This window comes from Vipera berus, assembly GCF_964194415.1.
Source record: "Vipera berus genome assembly, chromosome: 3".
Taxonomy (NCBI): Eukaryota; Metazoa; Chordata; class Lepidosauria; order Squamata; family Viperidae; genus Vipera; species Vipera berus.
Window position 1 is genome coordinate 21,829,269 of NC_138204.1, and position 15,465 is coordinate 21,844,733.

General features: G+C 37.8%; 1 protein-coding gene across 1 annotated transcript in view; it reads left to right on the plus strand.

Annotated features, from left to right (window-relative positions):
* Nucleotides 1-15,147, plus strand: part of KCNB1 (potassium voltage-gated channel subfamily B member 1) — a gene marked incomplete at both ends in the record, with an annotated part of 168,507 nt that extends 153,360 nt beyond the window's left edge. Inside the window, one exon of the mRNA XM_081322854.1 lies at nucleotides 13,108-15,147. Coding sequence (XP_081178980.1) covers nucleotides 13,108-15,147 — 2,040 coding nt within the window. The remainder of the gene's footprint in view (nucleotides 1-13,107) is intronic.
* Nucleotides 15,148-15,465: the final 318 nt, after the last annotated feature.

The window sequence follows — 15,465 nt, forward strand, 5'->3', positions numbered from 1 at the left end:
AATTGAAAGCTAGGTGGAAGTCAGATCAGAAGGTTGGCATCACAACTACAGATCAAAATTTAGTAAAGCAAATTAGAGATTCAAATTGTGCACATATAAAGAGGATATATAATGCTTTAATTGAATTGGATTCGGAAACGGAACTGGTTAAAGACTGCATGATAAAATGGGCACAAAATATTCAGGAACCAATTTCGTTGGACACCTGGGAGATAATTTGGGTCAGAAATGTTAAATTTACCCAGGCTCAAAATCTAAGAGAAAATTTTTATAAAATGTTTTATAGATGGCATCTGGATCCCAAGAAGTTGTCCAACATGTATCCTAATTTACAATCTAAATGTTGGAGGTATGGTAGTTTAGAAGCTACCTATTTTCACATGTGGTGGACTTGTAGAAATATAAAAGCTTTTTGGATTAAAATTTGGTGGAACATTCAAAAGATTTTTAAGAGAAAGATAAAGTTTTCCCCGCAATTGTTTTTATTGGGCATTGTTGTAGATTGTGATGTTAAAGAAACTAACTTGATGTTGAACATGATAACGGCAGCACGGTTACTGGTGGGACAATATTGGAAGAAGGATAGTTTGCCCACTGTAGAAGAATGGGTGTTTAAAGTTTCGAATCTTGCAGAAATGTCTAAGATTTCTGCTTATCTGAAGGATCATTCACAGGAAAGATATATTTCAGTTTGGAGGAGATGGATAAATTATATTCAAAACAAATATGGGACTAAAAAGTACCATTTAGCTTATGAGTAGATTTTAGTGGGATATTGTTATTGGTACGTTGTTGGTAGTTATGTTAAAAGAGAGTTAAAGCGCATTATGAATTTGGTTAATTGTATATTATGCATAATTTTTATTTAGAATATGATTATTGTAACTATAATCCTGTATTTAGCTCTGGGAAGTGGGTGGGTTTGGGGTGGGAGGGATTTGGGGATATATTGTAAAATTTTGTTTTTGTAAAACTCTTTAATAAAAAAAAAAGACTTAAGCCAGGGGTCTTGAAACTTGGCCCTTTTATGATTTGTGGACTTCAACTCCCAGAATTCCTCAGCCAGCTAGCATTCTGGGAGTTGAAGTCCACAAGTCATAAAAGGGCCAAGTTTGAAGACCCTTGACCTAAATCTTAGAAGAGAAGGTTGAGACAGACACAATAGCTGTCTTCAGATATCTGAAGGGCAGTCACATTGTTGAGAGTTCAGATTTATCCTCACATGCTCACCAAGTAAAACTAGAAGTACAATGCGATGAAGAATATAGCACAGATTAGACCTTAGGAAGAACATCTTGACAATAAAAACTATTACAGGTTACAGGTTATTTACAGGTTACTGCATGAAGTCATTTCTTTCCCTTCACTAGAGGTTTTCAAACAGAATGGATAATCATCTATTACTGGGGATAGTGTGAATCCTTCAGTGATTTGATGCTTCTTAGGTATCTTCCCACTCTATGGTTCTGTGAAGTATGATTGATTGATTGATTGATTGATTGATTGATTGATTGATTGATTGATTGATTGATCGATTGATTGGATTTGTGAAACTGCTCCTCTCAAAATTTGTAAGTTTACAAAATTTAAAATTGGATAATGTCTTCATTATCCAGAATGGGCAAAAGGTCTGATGTCTCCAAATTCATCATCTGGCAGGATGTCAGCACAATAAAAACAGGGAAGAAGCAGCATGAAAGTCAAAACACAGTGTGCCTGTTACTAGACTGGAAAGCTACCAATATCCTAACGGCAACATTTGATTTAATGTTTAGACTTTCTAGAATCTTTCCAGTGGCAGTTAGCCTTGGTTATAATCCTGTTGATATCTGAAAGGGGGTTGCATTTAACAATAATGGAAGGAGAGAGAGTGTGTGCATATTCTGCCCTTTTGTGAGTGAATGGCAAGGATAATGATGTTGACTGCAGTGCAGTAAAGCATAGGTTTTGTTGCCACTCAGTCACAAAGAGACCCCTGCTGGCATGTTGTTGTGCTTGTTAAGAAGGTTTTGCAATTTGGCATAGGAGAGATATGAAAACTGACAGTTTTGAAGATTCCCTTGTTGTCAAGCTTACTTCTGGCTACAAGAGAGTTTGTTTACCATTGTTGTTTCTCTGCTTATTCATTCATCTTGCCTCTTTCACTGATAATTGCCATACAACATCAAAATGCAATGAAGCAAAATATTATGTTGTAGTAGGGGATTATTTGGGAATGGAGCAAGAGTTGAAAAACTTTGTGTTCCCTCTTACATAGCTGTCTGGAAAAAAGAAAGACCAGCTTAGTTTTTATTATCTCACAAAGTCAGAGCACTTTTTAAATCAGATGCATACAGTCATTTCAGAATTATTTCCTGCTTGTGATTTTGGAACCAGTGAAATTAATATGTAATGAACAAGCATTAAATGTGGTACAGGTTAGATGAGTTTGGGAGGTTGTCATAACAACAGTAGAACAGCAATAGGCACAATTTTATTTATCGCTTTAAGTTGTACCACCGCTTGATCCTGTGATAAGTCAGTTTCTGTAAATTAACATTTTTAGAGAGAATAATAATTTAATTAATTAATAATCTCACTTTGAAATTAGGATTCAGGAAGGTCAGAAATGTATCCAGGGTCCTATTGTATCTGTGGAAAAAATCATTTAGTTGTATTCAGCCCTCTATATGCAGGGAAACAAAAGAGGAAAAGGCAGGGCAGCAGACTACATTGTATTTTTTATGCTTGTTTGTGATGTTGTCACCCAACTACAAATTGGCAAAGCTTTGTTGTGACAGCACTTCATCATGTTTGCATCATCATGGTTAGACGTAATTGCCTATGATAGTAATTGTACAATATGTAGCATTCCTTGGTAATGGTAAGGACAATACCAGTCTTTGGTTAGTATTTCACAAGTGCAGTTAAAGCTGCTTTACCCTTTTCTGTGCAAGCTAAGATCATACACACGTAACGCTGGAGAAAAAAAAGAGAACGAGAATTTGTAAGATCTGAACTACATTCTGAATTTCTTAGTGAATAAATAATGGTAGCAGGAATCCTGTTTGATTACAGTCTTCTCATATGAGACTATATTTTTGGTATTTTTAGTTGTTTTATCATATACTGATTGTCACTGACTGCACTCCTTTGTAGGATTTTAAAAAGTGAAGATTCCACACTACTTTAATAATTAGGATATTTCATAATTTAGATATTACTTCCAAACTTGGATGCAACTTTTCATGAAGTAGAAATCCTTTCTCCCTCCCTCCCTCCCTCCCTCTCCCCCCCCCCCCGCCCTATGTGTGTGTGTTTGTGTTTGCACCTTTAAGTCAGTCTTGATTCCTGACAATTGCCAGGATAAATCTTTGGAGTCTTCTTGCAAGGTTTTTCAGAAGTATTTTGCCATTGTCTCCTTCCAAGGATTGAGAGAGAGACACTGGGTGGTTCTGATGCCTAAGAGAGGCATCACTCTCTTATCGCCCATTCTCTCAATTCCTGCCTGATAGAATTGATACCCCAGATTGGTTTACTGATTAAAATTGAATTAATGTACTTGTTGTTGTTGTTAGTTGCGAAGTCGTGTCCGACCCATCGCGACCCTATGGACAATGTTCCTCCAGGCTTTCCTGTCCTCTACCATCTTCTGGAGTCCATTTAAGCTCACGCCTACTGCTTCAGTGACTCCATCCAGCCACCTCATTCTCTGTCGTCCCCTTCTTCTATTGCCCTCAATCTTTCCCAGCATTAGGCTCTTCTCCAGTGAGTCCTTCCTCCTCATTAGGTGGCCAAAGTATTTGAGTTTTAGCTTCAGGATCTGGCCTTCTAAAGAGCAGTCAGGGTTGATCTCCTCTAGGACTGACCGGTTTGATCGCCTTGCAGTCCAAGGGACTCGCAGGAGTCTTCTCCAGCACCAGAGTTCAAAGGCCTCAATTCTTTTGCGCTCAGCCTTTCTTATGGTCCAACTTTCACTGCCATACATTGCAACTGGGAAGACCATAGCCTTGACTATACGCACTTTTGTTGACAGGGTGATGTCTCTGCTTTTTAGTGTGCTGTCTAGATTTGCCATGGCTTTCCTCCCGAGGAGCAAGCGTCTTTTAATTTCTTGACTACAGTCCCCATCTGCAGTGATCTTGGAGCCCAGGAAAATAAAATCTGTCACTACCTCCATTTCTTCCCCATCTATTTGCCAGGAATTGAGAGGGCCGGATGCCATGATCTTGGTTTTCTTAATGTTTAGTTTCAACCCAACTTTTGCACTCTCCTTCTTCACTCGCAACAAGAGACTCTTCAGTTCCTCTTCACTTTCTGCCATTAGAGTTGTATCATCTGCATATCTTAGGTTGTTGATATTTCTTCCAGCAATCTTAATTCCAACTTTTGATTCATCTAGCCCTGCCTTTCTCATGATGTGCTCTGCATATAAGTTAAATAGGCAAGGCGACAGTATACAGCCTTGCCGGACTCCTTTCCCAATTTTGAACCAATCAGTGGTTCCGTGTCCAGTTCTCACTGTTGCTTCTTGGCCCGCATATAGGTTTCTCAAGAGACAAATAAGATGTTCTGGTACTCCCATCTCTTTAAGAACTTGCCACAGTTTGTTATGATCCACACAATCAAAGGCTTTAGCATAGTCAATGAAGCAGAAGTAGATGTTTTTCTGGAACTCTCTAGCTTTCTCCATGATCCAGCGTATGTTGGCTATTTGATCTCTAGTTCCTCTGCCTCTTTGAAATCCTGCCTGTACTTCTGGTAGTTCTCTATCCACATACTGCTGGAGTCTAGCTTGTAGGATTTTAAGCATAACTTTACTAGCATGAGAAATGAGTGCAATGGTGCAATAGTTTGAACATTCTTTGGCACTGCCTTTCTTTGGAATTGGAATGTAAACTGATCTTTTCCAATCCTGTGGCCACTGTTGAGTTTTCCAAATTTGCTGGCAAATTGAGTGTAGCACTTTTACTGCATCGTCTTTTAAGATTTTGAATAGCTCAGCTGGAATACTGTCACCTCCACTAGCTTTGTTGTTGCTCAGCTTTTCTAAGGCCCACTTCACTTCACATTCTAGGATGTCTGGCTCGAGGTCAGTGACCTCATTGTGATTATCAGGGACATTAAGCTCATTCTTGTATAGTTCTTCTGTGTAATTTTGCCATCTCTTCTTAATCTCTTCTGCCTCTGTTAGGTCCCTGCCATTTTGGTCCTTTATCATGCCCATTTTTGCATTGAACGTTCCCTTCATCTCCCCAATTTTCTTGAAAAGATCTCTGGTCCTCCCTATTCTATTGTTTTCTTCTATTTCTTTGCACTGTTCATTTAAGAAGGCATTCTTATCTCTTCCAGCTATTCTCTGGAATTCTGCATTCAATTGGGCGTATCTTTCTTTTTCTCTCTTGCCTTTTGCTTCCCTCCTTTCCTCAGCTATTTGCAAAGCTTCCTCAGACAGCCATTTTGCTTTCTTGCATTTCTTTTTCTTTGGGATGGTTTTGGTTGCTACCTCTTGTACAATGTTGCGAACCTCTGTCCATAGTTCTTCAGGCATCCTGTCTATCAGATCTAATTCCTTAAATCTATTTGTCACCTCTACTGTATATTCAATGGGGATATGATTTAATTCATACCTGATTGGCCTGGTGCTTTTCCCTACTTTCTTCAGTTTAAGCCTAAACTTTGCAACGAGAAGCTCATGGTCTGAGCCACAGTCAGCTCCTGGTCTTGTTTTTACTGACTGTATAGAGCTTCTCCATCTTTGGCTGCAGAGCATATAGTCAATCTGATTTCTGTGTTGACCGTCTGGTGATGTCCATGTGTAGAGCCGTCTCTTGGGTTGTTGGAAAAGAGTGTTTGCTATGACCATCGTATTCTCTTGACAAAATTCTATCAGCCTGTGCCCTGCTTCATTTTGTACTCCAAGGCCAAACTTGCCTGTTATTCCGGTTATCTTTTGGCTTCCTACTTTAGCATTCCAATCCCCCATGATGATAAGGACATCATTTTTTGGTGTTAGTTCTATAAGGTGCTGTAGGGCTTCATAGAACCGGTCAATTTCATCCTCTTCAGCACCGGTGGTTGGAGCATAGACTTGGACTACTGTGATATTGAATGGTTTGCCTTGGATTCGAACTGAGATCATTCTGTCATTTTGAGGATTGTATCCCAGTATTGCTTTTCCTACTCTTTTATTGACTATGAAGGCTACTCCATTTCTTCTGAGGGATTCTTGCCCGCAGTAGTATACCTGATGGTCACCTGAATTAAATTCACCCATTCCTGTCCATTTTAGTTCGCTGATACCTAAGATGTCGATGTTCAGTCTTGTCATCTCTTGTTTGACCACGTCCAGCTTGCCTTGATTCATGGATCTTACATTCCAGGTTCCTATGGAGAAAAAATCTTTACAGCATCGGACTTTCCTTTCACCACCAGACATATCCACAGCTGAGCGTCCTTTCGGCTTTGGCCCAGTCGCTTCATTCTTTCTGGCGCTACTAGTACTAGCCCTCTGCTCTTCCCCAGTAGCATATTGGACGCCTTCCGACCTGAGGGGCTCATCTTCCAGCGTCATATCGTTTTGCCTTTTGGTACTGTCCATAGGGTTTTCATGGCAAAGATACTGGAGTGGGTTGCCATTTCCTTCTCCAGTGGATCACGTTTTGTCAGAACTCTCTGCTATGACCTGTCCGTCTTGGGTGGCCCTGCACGGCATAGCTCATAGCTTCATTGAATTACGCAAGCCCCTTCGCCACGACAAGGCAGTAATCCATGAAGGGGAAATTAATGTACAGTATGTACATAAAGAAAAGGTAGAATTATGATTATGAAAACAGTCCTAATCAAAAATTTGGACACGGTGAAATTTAATAGACTAAGTTAGTTCTTGCAGCAAAGAAAGAACTAAGGTAATGCATATGATATTTAATTTTATATAATTAATAATAATAATAATATTATCTGGATATCATCAATACCAAGAATGCTTGAAGAGCTATAAGGTGGGTCCCAGTACTTTAGCATAGTCCATCAGTGGTGATGCTTTCCTTTGGCCTTTGCATATATTTTCTCCAAGGGCATTGTTTTAACCAACCTCAAGGAGCTGCCAATTTATATTTCCCATGATGTCCTAGAGCAGGGGTAGGCAACCTTGGCTCTTTTATGACTCATGGACTTCAACTCCCAGAATTCTTGAGTCAGCATGGATCAGCTTGGAAACCTCTCCCTTTTCCCTCAGCATGGCTGGCTCAAGAATTCTGGGAGTTGAAGTCCATGAGTCATAAAAGAGCCAAGATTGCCTACTCCTGTCCTAGAGCAATACTATAAAGGGATACAGGGGTGATTGCCACAGATTACAATACTTATACCACTGCTGATAAACCAATCCTATCATGCAATGATATTAGAGAGCCCCCACGAAAGACCACATAGTCATCCACTTCTAAATGTTTTGACAGATGCTATTTGTATTCTGTTTATTTAGCGAGAGAGAGACAGACAGACAGATATAGATTAGATAATGGATAGATAGATGATAGATAGATAGATAGATAGATAGATAGATAGATAGATAGATAGATAGATAGATAGATAGATAGATAGATAGTAGAAAGACAGACAGACAGATGGTTTAAATCAGGAGCTCAAGATAGCATATACAGTATTTGAAGGTTCCTGCCTTGTACACATGCTACCTAGCACATTTTAGTCTCTTCAAATCAGTCTCTACCTTCTTTCTTCTCCTTGCTGAGTGATTGAAAATATACTCTTCAAAATATGACAAACCTAATGAGTTAACTAAATTAAGTAGCTCTCACAACTGATCTCAAGGAAAGAACATTAAATACTGTATGTACTTAATTCTCTTATTAAAATACATATCACTTGGCCGTTTAACTTTTGCTAAATATACCCCAAACATTGAGGCTAATTCAGAAGAAACACCATAGTCTGCAGTATCTGGTCCTGAAATCAATGTTATGTTGCTACAAAAACAAGCTTATTGCACATTTTAACCCTCAAAATGTATAAAAACCTAGTTCTAAATAAATACATCTGTAAAGTTATTCTCTGACTTAAATGTCCTGGAACCACTTAAGATGATATAGTAGACGTATTTTATCTAAAGCATACATCTTAGTTCAACATCCTTTTGAGTTCTGGGCTTAGAATTGTGCAGTGTTCTTGGGAAAAGTATGTATAAACAGGGAAGGGTATTGGAAAATGCAACAAAGGTAGTAAGGATTTGGAACACAAGACTTCTGAAAATCAGTGATGAATGTACTGTGGACAAGATAACAGTTTCAAAAGCTATAAACATCAGAGTTTTACTCAACTGCTGTCTGAAAGTAGGATCAGAAGTTGAACTAATGGGTTGAAGATAGTTCTGAAGTATTTTCCATGTTGAAAAAAAGAAGTAATAGTGAGGTCAGTGTTGCATTTTACAAAGGACAATTTTCTCTTTAAAAGTGTTCCCTATTTGAACGGCTGTCAGATGAATCTTCTATTTTAAGGCATCTTCCATTTGGAAGTTTGGCTTAAAAATAGTAACAATTTTTAAAATAATTTTTATTGAAAGTTTTACAAAGAACATAAAAGCTAGCACAAAGAGTAAAAGCAATAAAGAAACAGGCAAACGGACAGAAAGAAAAAATAAAGAGGAATAGAATGAAGAAGCTTCTGATTTCATTTGAAGCAAATATTAGTATACTTGCAAAATTATCTCTTACTGTATAATTACAAAAGAAAGCTCCCTCTTTTTTATTCATTTTTTTCTAATCATTAAACCACAAATCTTAAGTACATTTTTATGTTTTATACAAAAAATCTATATAGGTTTTCCAATCAGCCATAAATGTAGCTATTCCTTTTTTTACCCTCTAGTCAAAGAAATTAATTTAGCCCTCTCAAGTTCCATCCTCTTCACCAGCCATTCCTTCAACTGTGAAGCATTGAAACTTTTCACTTTTCAGCATATAATAGTGTTAATGCAGTTATCATATATAAGAAAAACATTTGATGATTTTTTTTCTAGTGGTCTGTTTATTAGTCCCAAAATAAAAGTCTCTGGTTTCAATTGTATTTTCACGTTTAAAAACGTATGAATTAGTGTGTGGATTTCTATCCATTTTTAAGCTTTTTTACATGTCCACCAAGCATGACAAAACGTCCCTTCATATTGTTCGCATTTCCAGCAAAGATCTGAAATGCCTTCTAGACAATTTCTCTGGTGACAAATACCAACAATATTTGGACTGGAAGACCTCCAAGGTCCCTTCCAGCCTTATGATTCTATGACACATCATTTTATAAAAATACTTAGAGTAGAACATAATGTAAATTTCAATCATTTCAACCATATATTTTCCTATTGGGATATTATAGCCAAATCTTTTAGCCCATTTTGTCATACATTCTTTCATTTTCAGCAACAACATTTTAGCAGTAACTTGTTCATCATTAGTATATAATTCTATTTCAAACTTGGTCTTATTTTATTTAAAATGGTAAAATAGTTTATTCATTTTAAACCTTTTTATTAATTGCATATAAGCGAACTATTGACAAATGTATCCTTCTTTTATTAAATCTTCTCTTGATTTCATTTTACATTACAATCCCTTTGAGAAAATTCTAATACATGATCTCTTGGCATCTGGCTGATTGAACCAAACTGAAAATCACCAAACACTACATTTTGTACTTAACATTTTGTAATGAAAGAGATGGGGAAATACCTTATGTACAGTACCAAAGCAGTCCCTTAGAAGTGCTACCTTTTGGTGTTATGATTACAAAAGCAACAGAACCTCTTGCTATGAATCACTTTGCCACATGCAGCCTTGCTATGAGCAATTGAATCTTCTTCACAACATACCATCTCTGAGAAGTTCCTGAGGCCTGGAACTTAGACAGGAAGTGAGAGTAAGTAAAAACAGATCCCAACAGAGCAACAAATAATACCTCTTCATTTGTGTTTTAAATCATCACCCCTGCTGTGGCACTATACTGTCCTTACGTTTGCAGGGAATCTTCATAGGTGGGAATATGCATATTTTGAAGGAGTTCAATTGAATCATTGGTTGACACAATAACCAATAGTCTGGTTTGATTCTGTGATCACAGTATTTCAGAAGGGAACAGAAGTGCAATGAAGCTTTCATGTCATCGTGTGGGGGCTGTTTAAGAGGAAAGATGTCTCAAGGAAATAGGAAAACTTAAATTATGGAGCAGGGATGAGAGAAAGTGCTTGTATTGTATGAGCAGGGAGTAAAATTGGTATTGCCATGCGTTTGGCCACTGCTGCTGTAAACTCTCAATTGAAGAAAAGCTTCTATCCATACAAAGACACATAATTATTTAAAACCTAGGCATTTGGGGACAAGGGGAGCAAATGATATGGTTGTTTGATTATGTTAATGTCTTAATTTATATTTACATCACCCAGCAGGACACGAGTACATAGTTCCAGCAATGTATGATGCTTTATGTGACATTATTGTCTCTTGTTATGGACACAACTAATTCCAGGTCAACTTATTTCAGTATACTTGACAGAATATCCTATTGGTAATTTTCCCCATTGGCAGTAAACATATAATAGATGTAATGGCTAAAGTGTTGCACCAACACTGAAAAGACCCAGATTTTGTCACCTTCACTCACAGAAGATCACTTGGGTCACTCACTTTCTCTCAGCCCAACCTACTAGCATGATTGTTATAGGAGCCTTGGTGGAGCAGTGGGCTAATGCCTCCTTAAGTAACACCAGCTGCCTGCAATTAGTGCAGGTTCGCGTCCCACCAGGCTCAAGGTTGACTCAGCCTTCCATCCTTCTGAGGTAGGTAAAATGAGGACCCAGATTGTTGGGGGCAATAAGCTGACTTTGTAATAATGCCGCTTGGGGGGGCCCAAAAGCCCTAATAAGAGGCATATACATAGAATGAAGGCTACTGCTGAGCTTGTAAGCCGCCCTGAGTCTTCGGAGAAGGGCGGGATATAAATGGGAGTAAAATAAAATGAAAAAATAAAATAAAATAGGAAGAAATTGGAGAAGGAGCACTATGTATGCCATCTTGAGTTTATCAGTAAAAAAGTTGGAATCAATTTGATGCTCTGTTGTAGTACCCATAGGAAGAACGATTGATAGGGATATTCATTTTCCTGTGCTTAATAATAATGCTGACCTGGCTTAATAGCAGTTTGTGAAATATGATGAAAAGATGCTTGTAATGGAAAAATTTAGAAGAAATATGTGTTTGATTCATACAATCAATAGCCTTTACTTAGAAATATGTTTAGTACCCCTGATCTCTTTAACACTGATTGTCCCATAGTCCCAAAATTAAATGTGAGACATCTTGATTTACAAGGCTTAAGTAATTAAATATAGAGAGTTTTCCTGAAACCAGCTGTTACTTTGTGTTCCCAGAATCTGCTTGTCTACATATTATACTCCAAGACAGAAGTGCTGATAAGAGCCAATTTTATTTTATTTTTTGCAATGGACTAGAAAATTATCTTGAGGTTAAACTACAGAATCCATGCTGCATTTGGGCAGATGAAGCATAAGAAAATGTGGTCAACAACAGCATAATAGGAAAAGTTCCTAAACGTTGTTTCACATATGTAATAAGAGTTATTTTGACAATACAGTGTTACTTTAATAATATCAACAGTGCTACTGAATCAGTGTAAAGGCAAAAACCTGAAATGCTTTAAATCATCCTCTTTAATATTATCATGGATTTAGTGCCTTCAGTGTTTGATCATTTAAGAGGCTTCTGTTGATACTTAACTATATTTAGACTACAGAAGACAGGCTGAATTTAAAATGATTTGCCTCCAAGAAGAGAAAGTAGACAGGGGGAAAAAAGATAAACACAAATCCTATGCAATGACCAAGCATCCCATCTTGTCAACCTAGACTTTGAAACTGCATCTGAAACCAGACCTCCTGCTAATAAATATATATGTGAAATACATGTATACATCCAAGTGTATAGATGCTAGCAGATGCACTCCACATTGAAACTCACAAGCACAGACACATACACACATTCCCAACCTCATTATCTAACAGAAGCTGCAAATTGTAAATCCTGTTTCAGAGTTTTAAAAAGAGTGAACATTGGCTGGACAAGTAATAGGGAAGAGACTCACTCTTCCCAAGGAAATTTCTGCAGCCATTTTCACTTCCTGATTATTAGTTTTCCTGCCATATCTTATAATTAGAACTTATAAAAAACTCCTCCCAATTTAGAGATGGGAAAAGCCTAAGGATAAAAGACAATATTATTTACAATATGATAGTATTCATAATGCCTACTTATTCTGGACAAGGGAAAGGATGGTCTTGGTAGCCACACCCAAATTATGAAATAAGTTGTCCTATTTCACTCTTTCAAGAAAAATTGTTCCATCCAGCTTTTATCTGATCAAGCAGATGATATATGATGTGCTGGGCTTTGATTGTGTCTTGTATATTATTTTGTATTGCTGTTTTATTAGGTGGCTGATATTTTACATTACACAGTACAGTTTTATTATGTGTTGCTAGTATTTTTGAAGGATGTAAGCCATTTGAGTGGAATATAAACCCCTGGAGAGAAACATATGCAGTGACTGTACAATAAGACTTTGGTATCATGCATACCATTCACCTTTGAAGCAGACTTGGCTTGTCGTAAGAAAAAGTACATTTTAGACTTTAATGTTGTGAAAATATGCTGCAATGCCTTTTAAAGTAAATTTAAAGTAAACTGCTTAGTCAACAGGCAGTTAACCTTTTTTCATCTCAAAAACTAGGCAAGATGAGGCATGATTGATACTTAGATGGAAGATAATTTGGGAATCAAGAACTATGAAGCTGAAAGAGAAAAATCAGTACAGCCCTATTTCAGTTTTATTTGTTTATTTATTTAGAAATTCATGTGGCTGTCCTTAAATACGTAATGGATGGCTAATAACCAATATCCAAGAAAAAACAATATATAAACCAAAAGAATACTATTACTATGTAATTTCTTTGTGGTACTGACTCCTTTCTTCTTCTTTCTTTCTTTCTTTCTTTCTTTCTTTCTTTCTTTCTTTCTTTCTTTCTTTCTTTCTTTCTTTCTTTTTTTGCAGATTTTGGCCATTATTTCCATCATGTTCATTGTGCTCTCTACAATTGCCTTGTCTCTAAACACTCTGCCTGAGCTTCAGGACACAGATGAGTATGGAAATCCTACAGATAACCCTCAGCTAGCCCACGTAGAGGCAGTGTGCATCGCATGGTTTACAATGGAATATCTCTTGCGTTTCCTCTCCTCTCCTAAGAAATGGAAATTTTTCAAAGGACCACTGAATGCCATTGACTTGTTAGCAATCTTGCCCTATTATGTCACCATCTTCCTCACAGAATCCAACAAAAGTGTACTTCAGTTCCAAAACGTCCGGAGGGTAGTCCAGATATTTCGTATCATGCGGATACTCCGTATTCTAAAGCTGGCCAGGCATTCAACTGGTTTGCAATCTCTGGGATTTACATTGAGGAGAAGTTACAATGAACTTGGATTACTTATTTTGTTTTTGGCGATGGGCATTATGATCTTTTCAAGCTTAGTATTTTTTGCAGAAAAAGATGAGGATGACACAAAATTCAAGAGCATACCAGCGTCGTTCTGGTGGGCAACAATAACTATGACAACTGTTGGTTATGGAGACATCTACCCTAAGACTCTTTTAGGTAAGATTGTTGGTGGGTTATGCTGTATTGCTGGAGTCTTAGTGATTGCCCTTCCAATCCCAATCATTGTAAATAACTTTTCAGAGTTCTACAAAGAACAGAAGAGGCAGGAAAAAGCCGTTAAGCGTAGGGAAGCCCTTGAAAGAGCCAAAAGGAATGGAAGCATTGTGTCCATGAATATGAAGGATGCTTTTGCACGTAGTGTAGAATTGATGGACGTAGTTGTTGAAAAGAAAGGAGAAAATGCAGGCAAAAAAGATAAAGTTCAGGACAATCATTTATCTCCAAGCAAATGGAAATGGGCCAAAAGATCAATCTCTGAAACTAGCTCCAATAAATCTTTGGAGACAAAGGAACAAGAATCCCCTGAAAAAGCTAGGTCTTCCTCCAGTCCTCAGCACCTGAATGCTCAGCAACTCGAAGACATGTACAACAAAATGACAAAAGCTCAGTCACAGCCAAATCTCAATGTAAAGGAGACAGCTCAACCCAGCAAGCAAAAAGAAGAACTAGAAATGGAGGCCATTCCTGGCCCAATGGTCCCTTTGTTGACTACTCGGGCAGATGGAATAATTGACATGAGAAGCATGTCAAGCATTGACAGTTATATAAGCTGCATGACTGAATTTCCTGAAGCTGGGAGATATTCTCATAGCCCACTGACTACACTAACCAGCAAAGGTGGAAAACTTCCACTTCAGGACCCATATAGATTGGACGGAAGTGGGTCCAAATTCATGGAAATAAAACCAAATCTGGAAACTGGCCATTGCTCTACCTTTTTCATAGATAGCCCCAAAAGTTCAATAAAACTCATTAATCCTCTAAAACTGAGATCTCTAAAGGTTAATTTTATGGAAGAGGATGCTGTAGGGCCAGCAGCTTCAAATGTCCTAAGAATATACCCAGATACCATCAAGAACAGGGGAGCTACATGTGCTGCCACAGATAGCTCTGGATATTCTGATCGATCTCTAATGAGTCCAGAAACTTCTGTTTATACGACTGCAAGTGCTAGAACCCCTACGAAGTCACCTGAGAAACAGACACCGATTGTTCTTAACTTCCATGATGCTGGCATTCATAAATTTATTGATGCTGACACAGATGATGAAGGTCAGTTGCTCTATGACTCAAGTCCTCCAAAAGCCCCTTCAGGACATACTACCCCCAAATACAACACTTCTCAGAGAGGCTATATAAGGCAACGAGATAATGTTTGTAAAACCGAGAAGGACCGCTTAGCAACTGCTGTTTTGTCCTCTACACCCAAGTTTTTAGGGCAAAATTGCCTTTATTCCATGGAAAATATCACTGGAAGAACCCATGCTAACCAGGAAACTATCAAATTAGATAATCATATTTCACCTGAGGTTCACATATTACCAGGAGGTGGTGGAGGAGGAGGACATAGTAACAAACATGATAAAAATATCTGATCAGTGCTGCAGAATGTTGGTTAACAACTGACAGGAATGCCTTTACACTCGACACACAAAGAAAAGATTCTGCATGGCATGAACCTTTGACTGAACAAGCCACCTGTTTTGTAAAAATCAGAAGGATGTCTTGAAATGGGATTAAGAATAATACCTCCTCCGAATCTACTCCAAATTCTTAAGCCAACCACACTACAGTCATTAAGTAAAATGGAGTTTGTGCACATCTTAATCATAAATTGATCTCCTTTCAACTTTCTTTACAGAAGTCAGCGTGACCAATTCTTCCATTCATTCAATCCTTTAACATACAGTAGA